Below are 18,512 nucleotides of genomic sequence, written 5' to 3' on the forward strand. Positions count from 1 at the left end.
TCTTTGGCGATCCAGTCTTTCATAATTTTTTCGTAGTAGTCTAAATGAGACTTGCTTTTCCCAAACAAGCAAGGACATTCAAATCTTAATGTAGTTTGACAATGTTGTGGCAAACCTGATAAGTGAAGACAAAAAGTAATATTTATTATATACATATTCAAAAGATTAGCTAATATTTAAAAAGTAATCACCTGATAATTTTGTTAGTAAACGCAGATTTGGTGGAGGTACAATATTCAGTATTAACCTGGGCACAGTATCACGCAAGTAGCGATAAGCCTTTAACATATTACGTTCATGTTGCTTAATTACAACTTGTGGATTTGAATAATAACACATATCGGTACAAAAATCATTATTGCCTATCAATAGCGTAATCATTTTCCAATGATCGGTCATATTAACCAATGGATCCCTTTGCATTCTTTTGACTAGAATTTTTGCTTCATAAGGTATGTCACGTGACATCGCACCAAGTTCGGCAACATTGAATCTACAAATACCAATTGAAAAAAATTTAGTAAATATATATCAAATGATCAAAAAACAATAGAAATACTTTGAACTACGGTCTGTTGATAAGCCATCTCTAAGTGAGTAACCGTATAAATTTGGATTAAACTCTTTTAAGATATTTGGCAAAGTAAGATATTCCCGCCAAGTTCCCTGACCACCAATAGACCAGACCATGCCACGATTTTCTACTGTTACTTGTAGTAAATTTGTTCCATAAATGCCATTACCAGCTGTCAAGGAATCACCCATAGCACCTATAACATCAATATCGCCAGGTCGTAAACGATGCACCGATGTCGGTGCTGTATCACTGCGGCGTCCTGGCCCATTGGTATCACAAAACGAATCTAATGAACGTGTACGTTTGCTATATATTTTTTGTTCTTTCTTTTTTGAAATAAAAATAAAGAAAAATTAAATTTAAAAATAAATGCATAATCAATACAAATAGGACTCACCTCCAAACTGCGTATGCGCTGCCTATTTTGCGGATCTTCACTCGAACGTCCTATAATCTGTAATGCAAGCAAACGAAATGGTCTGTAAAGTTGTCCAAATGCATTATCTAAAGAAGTACGTTGGGCTGATATAGACGTAGTACTCAGTAGTAATACGCTGGTGAACAAGCATAGGATGGATATGTGCTTCAGGTCTTTGCTGATCATAATGTGTTTGTGTTTTGGGCTACGCTACGATTATATTGAAATTATAATAAAAATATTCTTGAATTATTAAACAATTTTACTAAGTTAAATACATATTTCCTTATTTTTATAATTTATTGTTAATAGTGGAAAACACGTTTTGGAAGAAATCAAATACTTTAATTATTTAACGCTTAAGTTTGATAAAAACATCATTAAGATAGAGTTTAGAGTTTACACTTGAGTTAGAACTAAATTAATTGTTTTAAAAGTTTATTAACCTTTTTTGTTGGCTTACTCAAATTATTAATAAAAACAAATTATTTAATTAAAATATTTAACACATATTTCCACCTTTTGAAAGAACATCTCTTTCCGTGATTCATTAATTTTTAAACAATTTTGCTAGCATTTTTTATATTACATATGTATCTTCTCACCCATTAATATTAGCATTAACACTTCTTATTAGATTTTATTTTATATTATAAATTATAAGTTATAAAAAACAACAAATAAACTTTTATTTTCTTTAATATTTTCAATATATTAATATTCTTGATTATAAACAATATTTTTAAATACGAAAAAGTTTACCAACAAATATATTTACGTAAAGATTTTCATTCATTTCAAATGTATGTTAATGTATTTGATTATTTATTATTTTTCACATTCAAAACATTATCATAAAAAAATTTATGATGTAACTAGTTTTTTCAAACTTCCTCAGAACATCGATTTTATAATACATAGGAGATTTTTATGAGATTTCCGCTGAATATTGTTAGACTCATTAAATCTGTCACGATTTACATTTACCCCAATTTTTTAAATTATGTTTTTCTGTAGTAAACTAAAAATGTAGAAACAAACTTTACAAGTTATTAGTCTTCACATTCAATAGAAGTCAGAATATTCAGCACACTTATTAGGTTGATTAGGTTGTTATGAAGACCCTACACACCAAAATTCACTTGAGAAGTAATAATGGTCTATTGCGAACCCACGAATGAACACCGGCATGACTCCTTTATTTATGTAAAAGTTAATCAACCTTTCAAATCGACCTGATTTATCAGATCAGTGAAAATGTTTGGTCCAAAGATATTAAATCTTCTACTGACTAAAGACCATCATTTATACATAGAACCCTACACACCAAAATTCACTTAACCAGTAATAATCGTCTATTGCGAACCCACGAATAAACACCGGCATGACTCCTTCATTTATGTAAAAGTTAATCAACCTTTCAAGTCGACCTGATTTATCAGATCAGTGAAAATGTTTGGTCCAAAGATATGAAATCTTCTACTGCCTAAGATCCATACATAGGATGAAACACAATTTCCTCCTTCTCTACAGAGCTGCAACCACAACTAAAGTTATTTTGGATAGACCTAGTCTCAATTTATGTCTCCCTAATGCACAGTGAGCTGTGAGCACCGATACTATAGTATTAGAACAGTCTTCAAAATTATCAATGCTTATTTAAAGGCGTAGATATTAAAAAATAGTCATAAAAAACTTTAACAAAAATCATTGGAAAATACATCAATCTTTCACATAATCATATGCAGCATCTAAAACAAAGTGTTTTATTAGCATCATAAATATAAGTACATATAAAAATAAATTAAGTAGAAATCGTAGAAGTACACCCAGTATGCAATTATGGTAGTTCTTTTTAGTACATTGAACATTTTTTTAGTAAAGTTATTATACATATAATCATTAGTTACTTATTATAAGATAAATTTCTAAAGCGATGTGAAATTTTGCAAAACTTTTAGGTGATTATTTGAACTTAAATAATTAACTAACTTTAATAATTTAATTAGTTTAAATAATTTCAAATTAAATTCTAAATAATTATATGTTTATATATACAGTTTTATTTTATTATAGACAAAACAAGACGAAAACTTTTCCTTGGTGCCAGTGAATATTTAATAGCGCTTATTTAATAGAACCCTTTTATTCGTACCGATTTTTGTTTCAGAAATGTTCAGTCTTCGATTTAGTTCCGAGTAAATATATTTAATGAATTCGGTGTTAGTTGTCCTTAAAGGTAAGGACATTAATTAATATTAATGAAATCAATAAAATATATGTTGTTATGTATTATATTTATGAACTGTTTTCGAACTTTAAAGTTTGATTCATTAAACTTTTAATAGCCAAAGAAATAAGTCCCTACCTAAACAAGAAGAAGAATAGTTTTAAGCTGATACATTTCTTTCGGTTCTATTCCGATTTTCGCTTTGGCCAAAACACATATTGGTTTTTTTTTGAATTTTCACTTAATGATGCAATCCTGACTCGAAGTCCTAACATAAAATCTTAATCGGGAAATGATTTTCAATAAACTAATGAAATAAGAAAATAATTATATTCTACTTAATTTAATTATAAAATTACAAATTAATATTTTTATTTAATGTAAAAAAACCTTTTATGTCATTTTAAATAAATTATTCAATTAATTATTTGTTAAATAAGTAACTAATTGATATGACTAAATACAACTATATACTATTTTTTAATGATAGTTTGGTATACTGTGAATTAGTACTGTTAATAGTGATACGAGTTCATTAATAATTATTACTATAGGTATATATTATTACACAACGGCTCAGATGGGCAATTGTGCTACTCCCAATTGTCTTATACTGAATTCACATGAGAGTTTTGTTTGTAATTTTAGCTGTCAATTATTGTTGCTTTCAATGCAAATTTAAAATTTCATACAGCTGTTTCAAGTATTACCAAATACCCGTCATCAGTGGTCGTCGAAATAATCATTGTATTTAATTATTCATAAATAATATTTTAAGCATGCAAGTACCAGGAATCGTGCTCATGCCCTGTCAAATTTAAAGCTCAGAGTCAACGTTGCTTAACCAACTGACCCAAAGCCGTACTTGACTTTTATTTTCGCACATTTTTCTAGAGTTTTCTTAATCTGCTGTGAAAGTTTCATTAACAAATTCACTTGCTGTGTTTATAACAGAACGAAATCATAACCCAGCTGTACAATAATTGAATTAATTATATTTTTATTTTTAATTGTTAAATGTTAATACTATTCTTTTGTAGATGCATTATTTATTGCATGAGTCACTTCTGTCATATTGGCATTACAATGAAATTTAATATAAAAAATATATATTTTAAAATATATTTGTGTTGCTGAACTTGTAAATTTCAGTGTCTAATACACTAAAATCAGTCCCTAAAAGTAAATGCATATCAATAATAAATAAGTTACTTTAGTCAGCGGCGAACTGCAAGATTTTCCCCTGAATAGCATTACAAGCTTTGCCAAAGGTTCTAAATGGTTCAAACTCTTGAGCTTTTAATTATACGGTAACACACACAGCCTAAGTAGATCCCTTGGAATCACCGGTATAAGCTACCTACCTAATTTATTTAGACCTTATATTGTTTTTAAAAGAGACTAGTTAAAGGACTCAGTACTAAGTACTGAAAAAAGCCAACCAACATTCGTATTGAATATTTCGTATTTAATATTTATATTATTGAAAACTGAAAAATAAAAGAACTAAAAATATATGAAATTTGGACCTTCCTTTTCGTTAGATGCTTTTATTAATAAAATATTAATAAATGTAATAAATGTTGAATGGTTAATAGTATTGGGGGTTTTGGGTTAGGCTAAGGCCCCTATGCAATGCAACCAGCTTGATCTATTCTGCACCTTTTTGTACTTAGAAAATATATATAATTAAATATGTAATAAATGTTAATAAAAATAATATAACATTTGAATATTTTAAATAAAATAACTTAATTACGAATGAATTTATAATAAAAACTCATATAAATTATTTTCATAGTTGCTACAATAGATAGTGGTTTTCGCAGTATCAAATGTTCTAATTACGTTAAAAAAATTGGTAAAAAAAAGTGTATTAAAACAAAAAAATTAATAATATTAAAAGTTCGTAAAGGCAGCAAAGTTTTACGACTTCATTCACACAATAAAAATTATTTAATATAACAAAAACGTTGACACAGCTGTAAACTTCAACAATAAACATAAAAACTTAAAATGATTAATTTAATTTTAATGATTGAGTACATCCCCTCTTTTTAACAACAAATGCAACTTTATAAATGTTTGAAATAAATTATTTATATTTTTATTTTTTCACTTAAAAGTTAGAGTAACGTTTGCTCCAGTTAATAGCCCCATTATAACCCGCATTAATAACCTGAGCTAACCCACATGTTATATATTTATATATTAGCTACACTTATTAGTTTCGACCTGCGTTACATCCTATATACTACCTTACTTTACATATAAACATGTATTTATGTATAATTATTATTATTATAAATATATAAAATAAATTTAAATAAAAATTATTATATGTGATTATAACTTTTTAGCAATAAAAAGTGCATATGGTATTAATAAAATAAAAATTTTAAAAATCAATATAAAATTCTATTGCTATAAATGCTTTATAAATTTATTTTTAGAAACCTTATTTTATTTTAATTTATTATTTTTTCATTTCAGTTTCGAAGTAGAATCACACCATTATTTGCTCCGAACACGCGCTTTCTTACTTATAGTTTTTTGCTTCAGATAATCTCATTAAGGACTTAACTTCAAAATTATGACAATGCAAGAAAAGTTATTAATAAAATCATATAAATTTATAGACATCTCAATCAGTTTAAGTTTTAATAAAAAAAATTAAAAACGATATCATATGAGTTTTAAAAATGTATTATAATAAAAATAATTAGGTAATAACTGTAAAAATTTTATTGGTTTAAAGTTAGAAAAAAATACCATTACATATATTTACATATATACATATTATATATAAATATGTTTTGGCTTACATTTTATGTAATATCTTAAAACATCATTTATCGAAATTAAATTCATGTCAGGATGACAAGAAAAATATATATTAAAGCTCATTCTTAAGGCATATGGAATACGAGTATTTCACTTTCAATAAAAAAAATGTATGTACTTCTGTAAACATTTAAGTTGTAATTGCCATTTTCATATTTTCGAAAATATAAATATGTGATTGTACATAAATACATATAAAATATACTCAATTATATATATAAAAAGTACTAATATAAAAAGATTAACAAAGTACTTCAAATTATAACTAGTTATAAATAATAGTTAAAAAGTTTAGACAATATTGTAGATTAAAGTTTAATTTATAATTAATAGTACAATATTTATAATAGTAAATAATTATAATTATTATACATAAAATATACTTTAAAACATAATTCTAATAATAAACGTGGAAGTATAATAATTAAGCGGAATAGACTAGTTAGAACGTCTATAGGCGTAACGGAAATATGAAACCTATAAAAAACTTTATAGGTTGTAAAATTAAATAGTAATATTAATGTTTAAACGTAATAAAAAAAAATATAAAACTATAAAAAAAAACTATAAACAAAGTAATTTCAATATTGTGCTCAAAAACGTCAGTGCTTGTCACAAAATGATTTATCCCCGAATAATTATATAAGTCTTTATATACATTATATACTATATATTACAAATGTTATTTTCATGATACTATGATATTATAATGATATTATAAAAATAGTGTTTTAACAACAAACTTTCAACACTGCAGTTTAGTTTAAAATGTATACTATCACTTAATTTCTGTCATTTTATTTTTAATAATATATATATGTTATATCTAGATAAAGTCACTTTTATGGCGCAAATATTATTTGCTAACTTTGTATATTTGTTTTTTTTTTTGCAAGTCCAAAACTCGTTCTGGTTTATCACATTCTCGAGTTTAAACGACAAATATTTATATTGTTTAATTACGAATAGTATGTGAAACATTTAAATATTTAATATTTATATTTATAATTTATTCTTGACAATTTACGTATATTTATGCATTTTCTTTTTTTATTTGCAATAAATAATATTAAACCAGAAATTTCGCAACAAATTATTTTAATTTTTGAAAACTATAAAAATAAACTTATTTTTAAAATTATATATTAAAAATATATTTTAATACATAAATATTTGAAAAATATTTAAATTATAATAATGTAATAAGTAATGTATTATATAAAAAAATATTTCTATTTCTACTTTTTTATACATTGCAATAATATATTAAAATGTTAGAAATATTTAATTAAATATTAAACATTAAATTTATATATATATACTTTTTATATATATTACTATTTAAAAAAGTGTTAATTAAATAAATTATTAAGTAAGATTTAATAGTATAATTCATAAAAATTTATAAAAGACTCATAACACTGTTTATTAAAAATGTTATTCATAAGAGTTGTATAACAGTACTTTAACATTATAGGAGTATAATATTCAAAATCATAATAGTAAAATCTATTTTAAAACAAATAGAGTTTATTCGTAGAGACCAATGTATAGTATATGACAAATTTAATTAGAACAAAAAGGCAGCTTTGAAATGACCACATTTCAAAAATATTAAAATTTAAAACTAATCGAAATTTAATTTTAGCGAGAGGTTTAAAACCTAGCATAAGACATGTACTGGAAAGGCCACCCAAACAAAGAAAAGAAAGCTCGATGTTAGCTCCGACAAAATTTGATGTGTACTTTTATTGTACACCAACCTCTATAGAATATAAAAGGTTTAATCATGCCGAGACTACTACTTTAAGGAATGAGCAGAGCTGGGCACATTTATGCTAAGAAAACTTCGTAGGTTTTTATTAAAAACTAGATAGTTTCGCTAGAGAATGCTGAGAAAGCAAGAAAAAAAATATTTCCAATGATATCATGACGAGCCCTTGGCCTATATGAGTCCCAATATCTTTTGAAACAGTTGCTTCACAAAAAATATTTTTTCTTATATATTTTACTTATAAATTCAATATATTATATATTAATGAAAATATTATTAAGTAATATTTAAACTGCATAAAAACAAACGAATATGTCGTTTATAACAAAAAGCTAAGGGAAAGAAAAGATTGGCAAAAGGTAAACCTGGACACTCAATTATAGGGAATCAATCATATACATTAAGACCGAAAAGTTTTCGGAAATTCTCATTTAAAATTCGCGCGCTGTATATTTTTCGATATTTTAAGTTTATGTAGTTTGGCAGCACTGTCCTTAATTACTATGCCAAAAATGAGCGCGATCTGTCAGACAGTTCGTTTACGGCAGCTGTTGAAACCAGTTCACCTCAGTAGGGCGTTGCGAAAAAAACAATGGAAAAAAATATTGAACAAAGAGTTTGCATCAAATTTTGTGTTTCGAACGAAATTTCGTGTGCAGAATCGTTGCGAATGCTACAAAAGGCTTATGGGGAATCAGTTTTATCGAAAACTCAAGTTTATGAGTGGTACAAAGCCTTCCAGGACGGTCGTACGACCGTCGAAGACATTTCGCAACGCACTACTGAGGTGAACTGGTTTCAACAGCTGCCGTAAACGAACTGTCTGACAGATCGAGCTCATTTTTGGCATAGTAATTAAGGACAGTGCTGCCAAACTACATAAACTTAAAATATCGAAAAATATACAGCGCGCGAATTTTAAATGAGAATTTCCGAAAACTTTTCAGTCTTAATGTACATTAGTATAGTATTGACGAAAATAAAGCCTTGACTCTTATGTGCGATCCGACTTGATAAAACATATATAAAATTAAAAAAAAAATTAATTTTATGACAATATTAAAAATTTTTTAAGTTAGTTAATATTACTAATTAAACAATTATTTGGAGTTATGAATTCATATGCCTTATATTAATATGAAATGATTTTTTATAATTGAAATTACTATAAACATATGTAATTTAAATTTTTTTTTATTTTAAGCCTGCTAGTGGTATGAAATGGAATTTTACCAAATATCGAAAGAACACATTTTAGAAATTGTCATTCAATCAAGTGTAAAATAAACTACATTCAAGCATAAAAATTTGGGCTTGTCATAGGTTGGTTACCGTTTTCATCGATTATTGAGTCCATACAAGAATTAATCAGATATGGAACTCTCAAATAATTCCGAAATCACGGAGCATTTGAAATCAAATTATTATAGTGATTTTTACTAGTACTGTTCTTTACTAATCATAGCCGTAATCCCTATGTGGAGATTGAGAATCGGTATTTTTAAAGCTTAAAGTAAAAAAAAATATTTTTTTTATGCAGAGTCACGATGAAATTTTTAGCACTTTTAAGTTATTCTAACTCTTAAAATTAAAATTAATGAATCACTGTGGATATAACAAATATTTAATAGAAAAGAAATTGGAAAACCTTTCAAAATTTTTGTATTTTTACACAACACAATTGTTGATTTAACTTATATAACTTAAACACAGTCCGTTGATCAAAATGATTTTAAAAATATATATTTAACAAAAAAAACAATTTTTAATTTAATTTAATCTTTCACACAACACCTCAATGAATATATTAAAAAATTATTAACACTACTTAACACTACTTTTATTAAAAACATTTTAAATTATTTTTAGTCACTTGTGAAAATAAATAAATTTAACAATTGCTAAAAATCTTACTTTTGATTTTTTTTTATTTTATATTTAATTTAGTTTAAGTAATTAGATCTATTGCAGAAAATTTCCTTTGCAAAATTAAAATTAAAATTAAAATCAATTACGTTGAACCGTTCTGTTGTTGTTCTCTCGGCACGCAATTCTCGACTGTAATAAAAAATTCTTATGATTATTTTATATCAAAACTCGACTTATAATTCAAAAGCTCAATAATAGTCTACCAAGCGAAAAAAAAATACAAAACAATAAGAACAACAACAGTGATCCGATAGCGACCGCAAGTAGCTGATCAACGCAAAATCATTCTATGAAATCACAACTAATTCTAAAGCGAATAGACCTTTGCAACCGGTGACGCTGCGATCGGAATCCGAGCATCATACGGAATTCACTTTCACAGCACTCCAACAGCACTCCAACAGCAAGTGTCAGCAACCGATGACGACAACAAGAACGAAAACGACAGCGTTCTTAACATTATCAAATGAATCAATTGGATTGGTTCGCAGGCGTCGGTGTTATATCAAAAGTTAAGCCAAACGAGTAATTGTGCGTTGATAAGCTCAACTCCAGACAAACCGCTTAAGCGAGCGTATCGTGTATCATCTTCGTTGGCGTTGTCTCCGAATCTGATATCAGCCCAGCAACATCTCATGAATTTTAAATTCTTTCTCACTTTTTTATTATGTAGATTTTTTTCGTGTTTATTTTTGCGGAGTTTCCTATCGAAGCACTTAAGGCATATTAAGCTGTCGAGGAATGCTTCAGCTACGGAATAATAAGTACTAACTTATGTCTTGGCTGTAGCAGGTACGTTAAGTTTGTGCATTAATTTGGAATGCCTCAGTGCTGCCGTGGTATTTATAGATATCTATTTTAAGATATCAAAATAGCTATCCACACATCTTGGTATTTTAACCATATATGACGATATCATAAATAGAATAAAATAAAAGTGAATATAAAAAGTAGCTACTGACTCCTTCTTAATCTCTGCGCCTACATATAAGGATATATAGGTATATGTTTACGTCACATTTTGTCGGTCCTGCATAACGAGTTCGCAATGTCAAGCTGTGAGTACGAAGTAGATTTAGTAAGCATTCCAAAGAACTTTAACAACTTCAGTACTTATTGAACTATTATAAACAGAATATCTAATTTATGAACGTATTAGTGTATCTTAAAAACTGCTATGACTGGCAAAATATCAGCCTAATGACATTTTTTGATTAAACTGATAAAAAGCCTAATATATTTATAATATTATTGTTCTAATAAAAGTTTTGATTACTCACAATAAATTGTAATAAAAAATGTTAAATTTTATACCAGCAAATAAATAAAGAAATAATGTCACTTAAATGAGATCAGTCTTAAAATAAGATTTATTTTTAATTTATTTCATGTAACATACAATACTTTATAAACAGAGGTGTTTATAGTCGGTTATGTATTTGATATTACATGCCTACCTTAAATATTCGGTAATGTAAATTCTTCAAAGTTAATATTTTGCACGTCCTGTATGGATGTAGAATGCAGAATGTATGAATAAAATGAATAAAAAGTTTGTTCTATAGTTGGAACATTTTTAACAAAAGATTTAGAATAATTAACCAAGTTCATGAAGCTGATTCTGTATCTCATGATATAGCATATTAATGGTACATGACATTAGCATGTACTATGACAATGGTACATGACACTTGCGAAGACAACTGACATGATTTTAAGGACCGTTAAAAGGATATTAAAAATTATTAAACAATTAATTCGAACCGGAATCCCTGGTCCAGATCCATTAATACTGTGCTTGGAATCAACAAAGTCATGTAAAAATTTTTATTGGTATTGAAAAAATTGAAAATGACGTGTCAAACAGATCACTTTATTGCATTTTGACCCAATACTTAAACATACTGCAGTTTGAAAATGGATTATGTACAAAGTGGGTTCCTTTGCGAAATCATGACACTTGCGAAGACAACTGACATGATGTCAAGAGCCGTGAAAATGATGTTAAACACTAATAAACAATTAATTCCAACTGGAATCTCTAATCCGATCTATCAACACTGTACATAGATTCATCAAAGATACTCGTATGTAAAAGTCTTTATTGTAATATAAAAAATTGATAATGACATGTCAAACAGACTGATGCATAAAAATGGGTTATATATAAATGGGTATATACAAAATGATTTCCAAAGAAAATATAACTACTTAAAAGTGATTAATACTTTTGAGACTTATTTTGTCAATTGCATCAATCGAGCTAGCCAACCAATACACGTATATATCTGGCACTGTATGACTTGCGATTTTTCAACAAAATGCATTTACTTTAAGAGATATACCAATTTTTGGACATAATTGAAATCTGAAATAGTTGTTATACCGAATTGTTATACCGAAATAGTTATACCGAAATAGTTTGACCAAAATGGTTATACCGAAATAGTTGTTCCGAAATGGTTACACCGAAATGCTTGTAGCGACTATTGGTACCAAAATGGTTGTATCCTAAAAAACATGCTGGCCGACATTTTAAATCGCTTAGACCGTATTCACTGTGTCCCTGTATTAAATTTTTTGAATAAATTTTTTAAGTTTTACAAAAAAAGTTCCATTCTATTATGTATCAATAGTCCTGCGTACTTTGAAAAGCTTCTTCTGAAACTACAGTATATAATCGTATTCTTTTTGTAGTATTAGTAGACCATCAAAATTTTGATCATTTTAAGATGATTTTAATTAAAACAAATAAATTACAATGGACATATCAGATATACTATAGCTATTTCTCTTTAAGGTAATTGTATACTTCAAACCAAATAGAAGTGTTATTATCAAGATATATTTAATATATATCTAAATGAAGTTTATTTCTTAGGTTAAATATCAATTCAAAATTCAATATCTATAGAATTATATTATATATATTATTAACAATTATTTAATATAACTACCTTATGATCAGACAAATTTTAATTAAAATCTATATCATTCAATTTATATATTTTATTTATTTATTTGTCGTAAATGTAATAACTATTAAATTACTAAAATTTTATATAAAAAGTTCTTTAAAATGCAAACCTAGACAATAATAATTAATATGAATTTTAATTGCTCTTCTAATACTTAATTTTATTTCACTCTCTCTCTCTCTTATCCTCATCTATCAGTGGAGCATAGAGCTGGTGTTGGTTTCATTCATCATGATTCTCGTATATGGACTTAGCACCTCCAAAATCCTTTTGCCTGTTGCCGAAACAGGCGGATTTATACTATGATACTATGATTCCCCTTTGTGTAAGATTTTCGTTATTATCAAGGTTTTGTGATCCGATGGGTGATGGGCCCAAGGAATTCACTGATGACTAACCAATGCGAATGCAAACCAAATTTTAAATTTATCTGAAAAAATAATTATCTGATAACCAACTGTTTTGAAATATAGATTTTAGTATTAACAGTATGAGCATTTTACTATATATGATTTATATTGATCATTTATTTCTATGTATTTAAATCTAGAATACTGAAATATAATTTCAGATAATTTTAATTATATATTTTTATTATTATTAAAAAAATCGAAAATTGTTTCAACGTTTTATTATATTTAATTTTTTAAATATATTTGTTTTTTTAGTGTTTCATTTTTTAATTTGAAAAAAAATTAAAATAAATAAATCATTTTAATCTTAAACAAAATTGAAACCGTTTATTTATTTATACAAATCTGCCAGTACACATCGTAGACTATCTTTGGTGTTATTAATTCTAAAAAATAATAAAAGTCAAATATATAAAAAGTCAACAAATAAGTACAATAATTTATAAATTTGAAATGAATTATTAGCATTTGTTTGATAATTACTTTTGGTCCAGTCACCCAAAAATTTGTGATAAACTCAGAGGAATTATTAGAGGTCCCCATTATATAAACTCTCTCAATTGTATAATTGACTACCTGGGGCACTAAATTTAAGCAGTGTTATAAATTAATGGTTTCAGTTTTATTTAAAACAAAAATTAAAATTATTATTTTATTCATTTTAATAATATTTAAAAATCAAAAAAACGATCAAAGTTCCACAAAAAAATAAAATATATAAACAATTGAATTAGGTGTCAATATTTAAAACAAATTTATGTATAATAAAGAAAAATTTATAAAAATATAAATTAAAATGAAATACATGAAAATTAAAAAATTTGCTTTAATATTTTTTTATTTTTATATAATTTAATTTAAATATTATTTATTCCTACAACATAAATGTGTTTAAAAATGTATATACTTGCCATTTCACAACTTGCAAAAGTCCAAAAAACAAACAATTGAAGATATTTCTTGTAAAAATATATTAGTTTATATTTTATTAAGTTTATTTCATTTTTATCTCAAATATTTTATTTATTCCTAGAACATAAATGTATCTAAGAATTTATTTACTTGCCATTTTACAACCTGCAAAATTCCAAAAACAAAAATTTGAAGACGTTCCTTATTAGTTGTGTCATTTAATGCTCAAAATAAATTTAAATAATAAAATTTGTTGATTCTGGAGAGAAAATGTAAACGTAATAAAAAAACTTCAGAGTAATAATTAAATAAGACAACAAATTTCGCACATGTTCTTCTATTTAATCTATGAATATGCGTATTTTTATTTATTTCCTATTTATTAAGAAAAGCAAAAATTCTTTAGCAATATGGCACTAATTTACTTATAATTTAAATATTATAAAATTTAAAAAAAAAATAATAAAATGCAATTGAAGTTGTTTCCAAATAAAAAATATTATAAATCAAATTTATTATTGCTTAATTATTTATGCGATTTCTTTATTAGATTAGTCATATGCCGGCACTCAAAAAGCTACTAATGCTGCACTTTGTACCAAATTCTATTTATTTTAAGAAAAAATTAAATTTTTTATAGTTTCATTAGAAGAATATAAATTTTTATTTTTTTTAAAACAGATAATAATTATAATTTAAGACATTAGAGAAAATTTATTTAAAGTTTTTTATCAACAAATGAACTTTAACTGCAATTAAATGATTTGTCCGTAATAACCTTTTTGTATAATATTATTTTAATTTAAATATTTATTACTTGTATTATACTAAAATTCTTTAATTAATTATAATACAATGAAACTTAAAATTAGTGACCGTTTATAAAATAAATAGAAGAAAACAGCAAATTAACAAAAACTTACAATCGAAGATATAGAGTAGAACTGTTAATAATTAAGATTTTTATTGCAAATTATTTAAATTTGTATCAAAAGTTTTATTTTAAAATGTATATTCTTTAATTTAAGCAATATTTATAATAAAGATTTATATAAATGCAATAAAAAAATTAAAATCCATTAAATATCCATTATCATGTACAGTAATTTATTGTGTAAATTTCTATGTTATACGAGTAAATAAATTTTTTTTAATATTTTAAAGTAACATAATTTTAAAAATAATATAATTTATTAAATATAAAAAAAATCCTAGAACTCGAAAATGATAATAATACGAATGATCTCATCTTATGCACATATATTTTCTTTATTTGACTAGCGCCTTGTGCTTCTAGGGGGTTTCCTAAAATTTTATTGGCAATCGATATACTTTCATAAAAAAATTATGATAAAAAATTAATTCAAATATATGCCGAATGCAAGATTAATGAAATAAATTATTTAAAAAATAACAAAATATAAAGTTATTAACTAAATAACATTAAAGAGCAAAAGATGTCTTTTCTCGTTTCTGAGACATTTTTAAAGGACAATTCTTCTCTTTAAATAGAACATACCAATATTATAGTGCAGCACCTGCAATAATTGGTAGAATTAATTCTGGAAATTTTAATGAATATTAATCATTTATTAACATTGTACAATAGTAGATTGGATCCTAAAAGCCATTGAAAGTATTTTTATTCATTACAAATTATTAAATTACTACATTCAACACTTGATTATCACTGGTAAAAGGTTTTTAAGAAATTTCTTTCAAATCGGATCATATTATTTAATATTTACCGTATCAATCATAAACTTATTTAATAATAAATTTTTAACCGGTAAGAATAACTGATAACATTCATTTAAGATTTTCTGAATTTTTACGCTACTGTCATATGGAACATTACAGTCGTTAATTGAAAGGTCACAAATGTAATGAGTAAAAGATAACTCTTAGACAATATTTGTGGTTAAGATCTTTTTGATTATAATGACTGTAGATAGAAATATCAGTAATGTGATATGTTAAGAATCAAACTTAAAATATTTAACTAAATAAATGAAACGTTTTATTCTAACCTTATAAAAACAATCTCTTAATTACTTTCTTTGTCTCCACCCAGAACTACAGACAAAGCGGCTTTAATGTCTAGGAATCCATTCCATTGGTGATGTAGCAGAGGCAGTAAAAGTAGACTTAACGGATTTTTTTAACTACATCTGAAAAACCAGATAGTTAAGCAAACATAACACGTGCATCCATATTGGATGCAACGGTTGGTATGCTCAACAACCGTTGGTCAATAGTTGTCTCCCAGTGTAAGTATAGAGTAATATTTAACAATTTATCGAATGGAATAAAGCTACTAAAAAAAAATTATGTTAACATTCTTTCAATGATATCGAACATTAATTCTTCTGATGATGATAATACAATTATAAGTTGTGTTTATAAACATTTAGAAATTTCTTATAACAATATTCATACTTATCTGATTTTTAATTTATTATTTATTTATGAATCAATACTCGCTGCGAAATCCGTACTTTTGATATTATGTGATTATTCTTGCATATGATTAATATACAAAATATTATAAAAAAAATATATGATTGCAATATAAATGAAAAAGTTTAGTTTAAAATAATAAATTTAAAAATAGACTTTAAGCGTGCTTGTTTTTGATTTAATGTGCATAATGATTTAACATATAAGTGATTTTTTGACACGAGTAATCTGATACAGTACAATAACATACGAAAGCGCGTAGCAACTCAAAATAAAATAGGGTTATTGACGAAATTGCTATCATATAAAATCGCATAAAATTGTAAAGCAATTATTGCATTAAAATATAAAATTAAAATTTTAAAAAATATAAAATTAAAATATAAAAATAGTAAAAACAAATTATATTAGCAAACCTTTAAGAGTATTAATAAAATAAACAATTAAATCAAAAAGTAATCGATATTACTAACAATGTCAGCATACATCAAAATACATATTATTATAGTACACATGTCACATTTTATATTAAAAACAATCTCTTTTAGTGGTTTGACTAACAAAATTATACAATTTATAGAATTGTCATAAATATTCTCATTCTAATAGTGGTTAGGTGAGTTTATAGTTGAAGTTGAACTGACGGCCTTGTGGCAGCCTCTAAAAAGCACTTGAGTGTAAATAACGTTGTACTATCACGAATGAACCACTGTTTAAACGCCGCATCTGAAAAGCCCATTCTAATAAAAGATATAAAGATTTTATTTTTATTTATAAAAGTCTGACTTAATAAATATAAAATAATAAAGATTTAAAAGTTTCTATTTGACACTAAATAATGTTGTTAAGATAAAATCACCGCTGAAGTGGTGCGTTACTTTTTAACATTTTTTTAACATATTAACATATAACATATATTAACATATAAAAATATTTCAATATTGAACCAAAACTTTCCATAAAAATTGTGATGTTTGAAATCGAATTGAGTTATACCTTCCCTATAAAATAAAGTTGTGAAACTATAAGTCTGGATTATAAAAAAATCCAGTTTTAACAAATTTTATACTTTAAATAGATTATAACTATTTTAAATTAATACAATATCACCATATTTAGTATGCCTATAATTATCTCTGAAATATTGTTGTAAACCTTAATTTATTTACTAATTTATACTTATTATACTAATTTTTATTCTATTTATGGTCATTAGTATTATACTATAACTTAGTAATGCATATGGTCATATTATAATATTTATAAATATGGTATTTTAAGTTATAATAGAAAACATCAATTCATTTTTAAAAATGTTTAAATCGAAAAAGTAAGTTAAATTAAAATAAAAATTTAAATTACCAAGATTATATGAAATACTATTTACCTTTAAATTTGAAAACAACAGAAATTTCCTATTCTAAAAGGTTAAGATCTTAATTTTTTTTTTTTTTTTTGTAATTTTTATTTATTTTGTAATTATGTCTTGCACTTAGCAAAGAAATTATACCCTAAAATGATTAAATAATTGATTTTCTTATATTTTTCATAGCAGATTTTACAATTCTTAGTTTTATAATTTTATAATTTGTTTCCATATAATTAATTACAACTTTTGAATTTTAATTTGGCTATCTGAAATATAAATACAGTTCATTTCTATATAAAGTTCATATGAAGTTTCGAACAGTAGTGAGCTACAACAACAAAAATTATTTCATATTATTTTAATGAATTGAGTTTTTGGCTGACCGTATAGCTGTTTCGAGTATTGCCAAGTTTATATAAAATTCATTTTGTTTTGCCCATTGCTTATTATATGCAATAATATATATACATACTTAGTATAATATATATATAATAATAATAATATGATATTGTATTAAATTAAAGAAATTTTTTTAAAAATATCAAACATCTTAATTCGATACATCTCTTAATACATCTGTAGTTCTATTTACATATCTGATCTCATTG

At 25.2% G+C, this 18,512-nt stretch overlaps 1 protein-coding gene across 1 annotated transcript; it reads right to left on the reverse strand.

The window, feature by feature from the left end:
- Positions 1-2: 2 nt before the first annotated feature.
- LOC119685965 (phospholipase B1, membrane-associated-like) lies at positions 3-10,364 on the reverse strand (the record flags this gene model as incomplete). Its single annotated transcript, XM_038100395.1, has 5 exons — positions 9,758-10,364; positions 975-1,205; positions 560-903; positions 192-493; positions 3-115 (listed from the first exon to the last, which is right to left on the reverse strand). Coding segments are annotated over exons 2-5 (966 nt in total), but the record flags the coding sequence as incomplete, so codon positions are not given.
- Between the last annotated feature and the right edge of the window lie 8,148 nt (positions 10,365-18,512).

The sequence above is a fragment of the Teleopsis dalmanni genome, chromosome 1 (assembly GCF_002237135.1).
Source record: "Teleopsis dalmanni isolate 2A chromosome 1, ASM223713v2, whole genome shotgun sequence".
Lineage (NCBI taxonomy): Eukaryota > Metazoa > Arthropoda > Insecta > Diptera > Diopsidae > Teleopsis > Teleopsis dalmanni.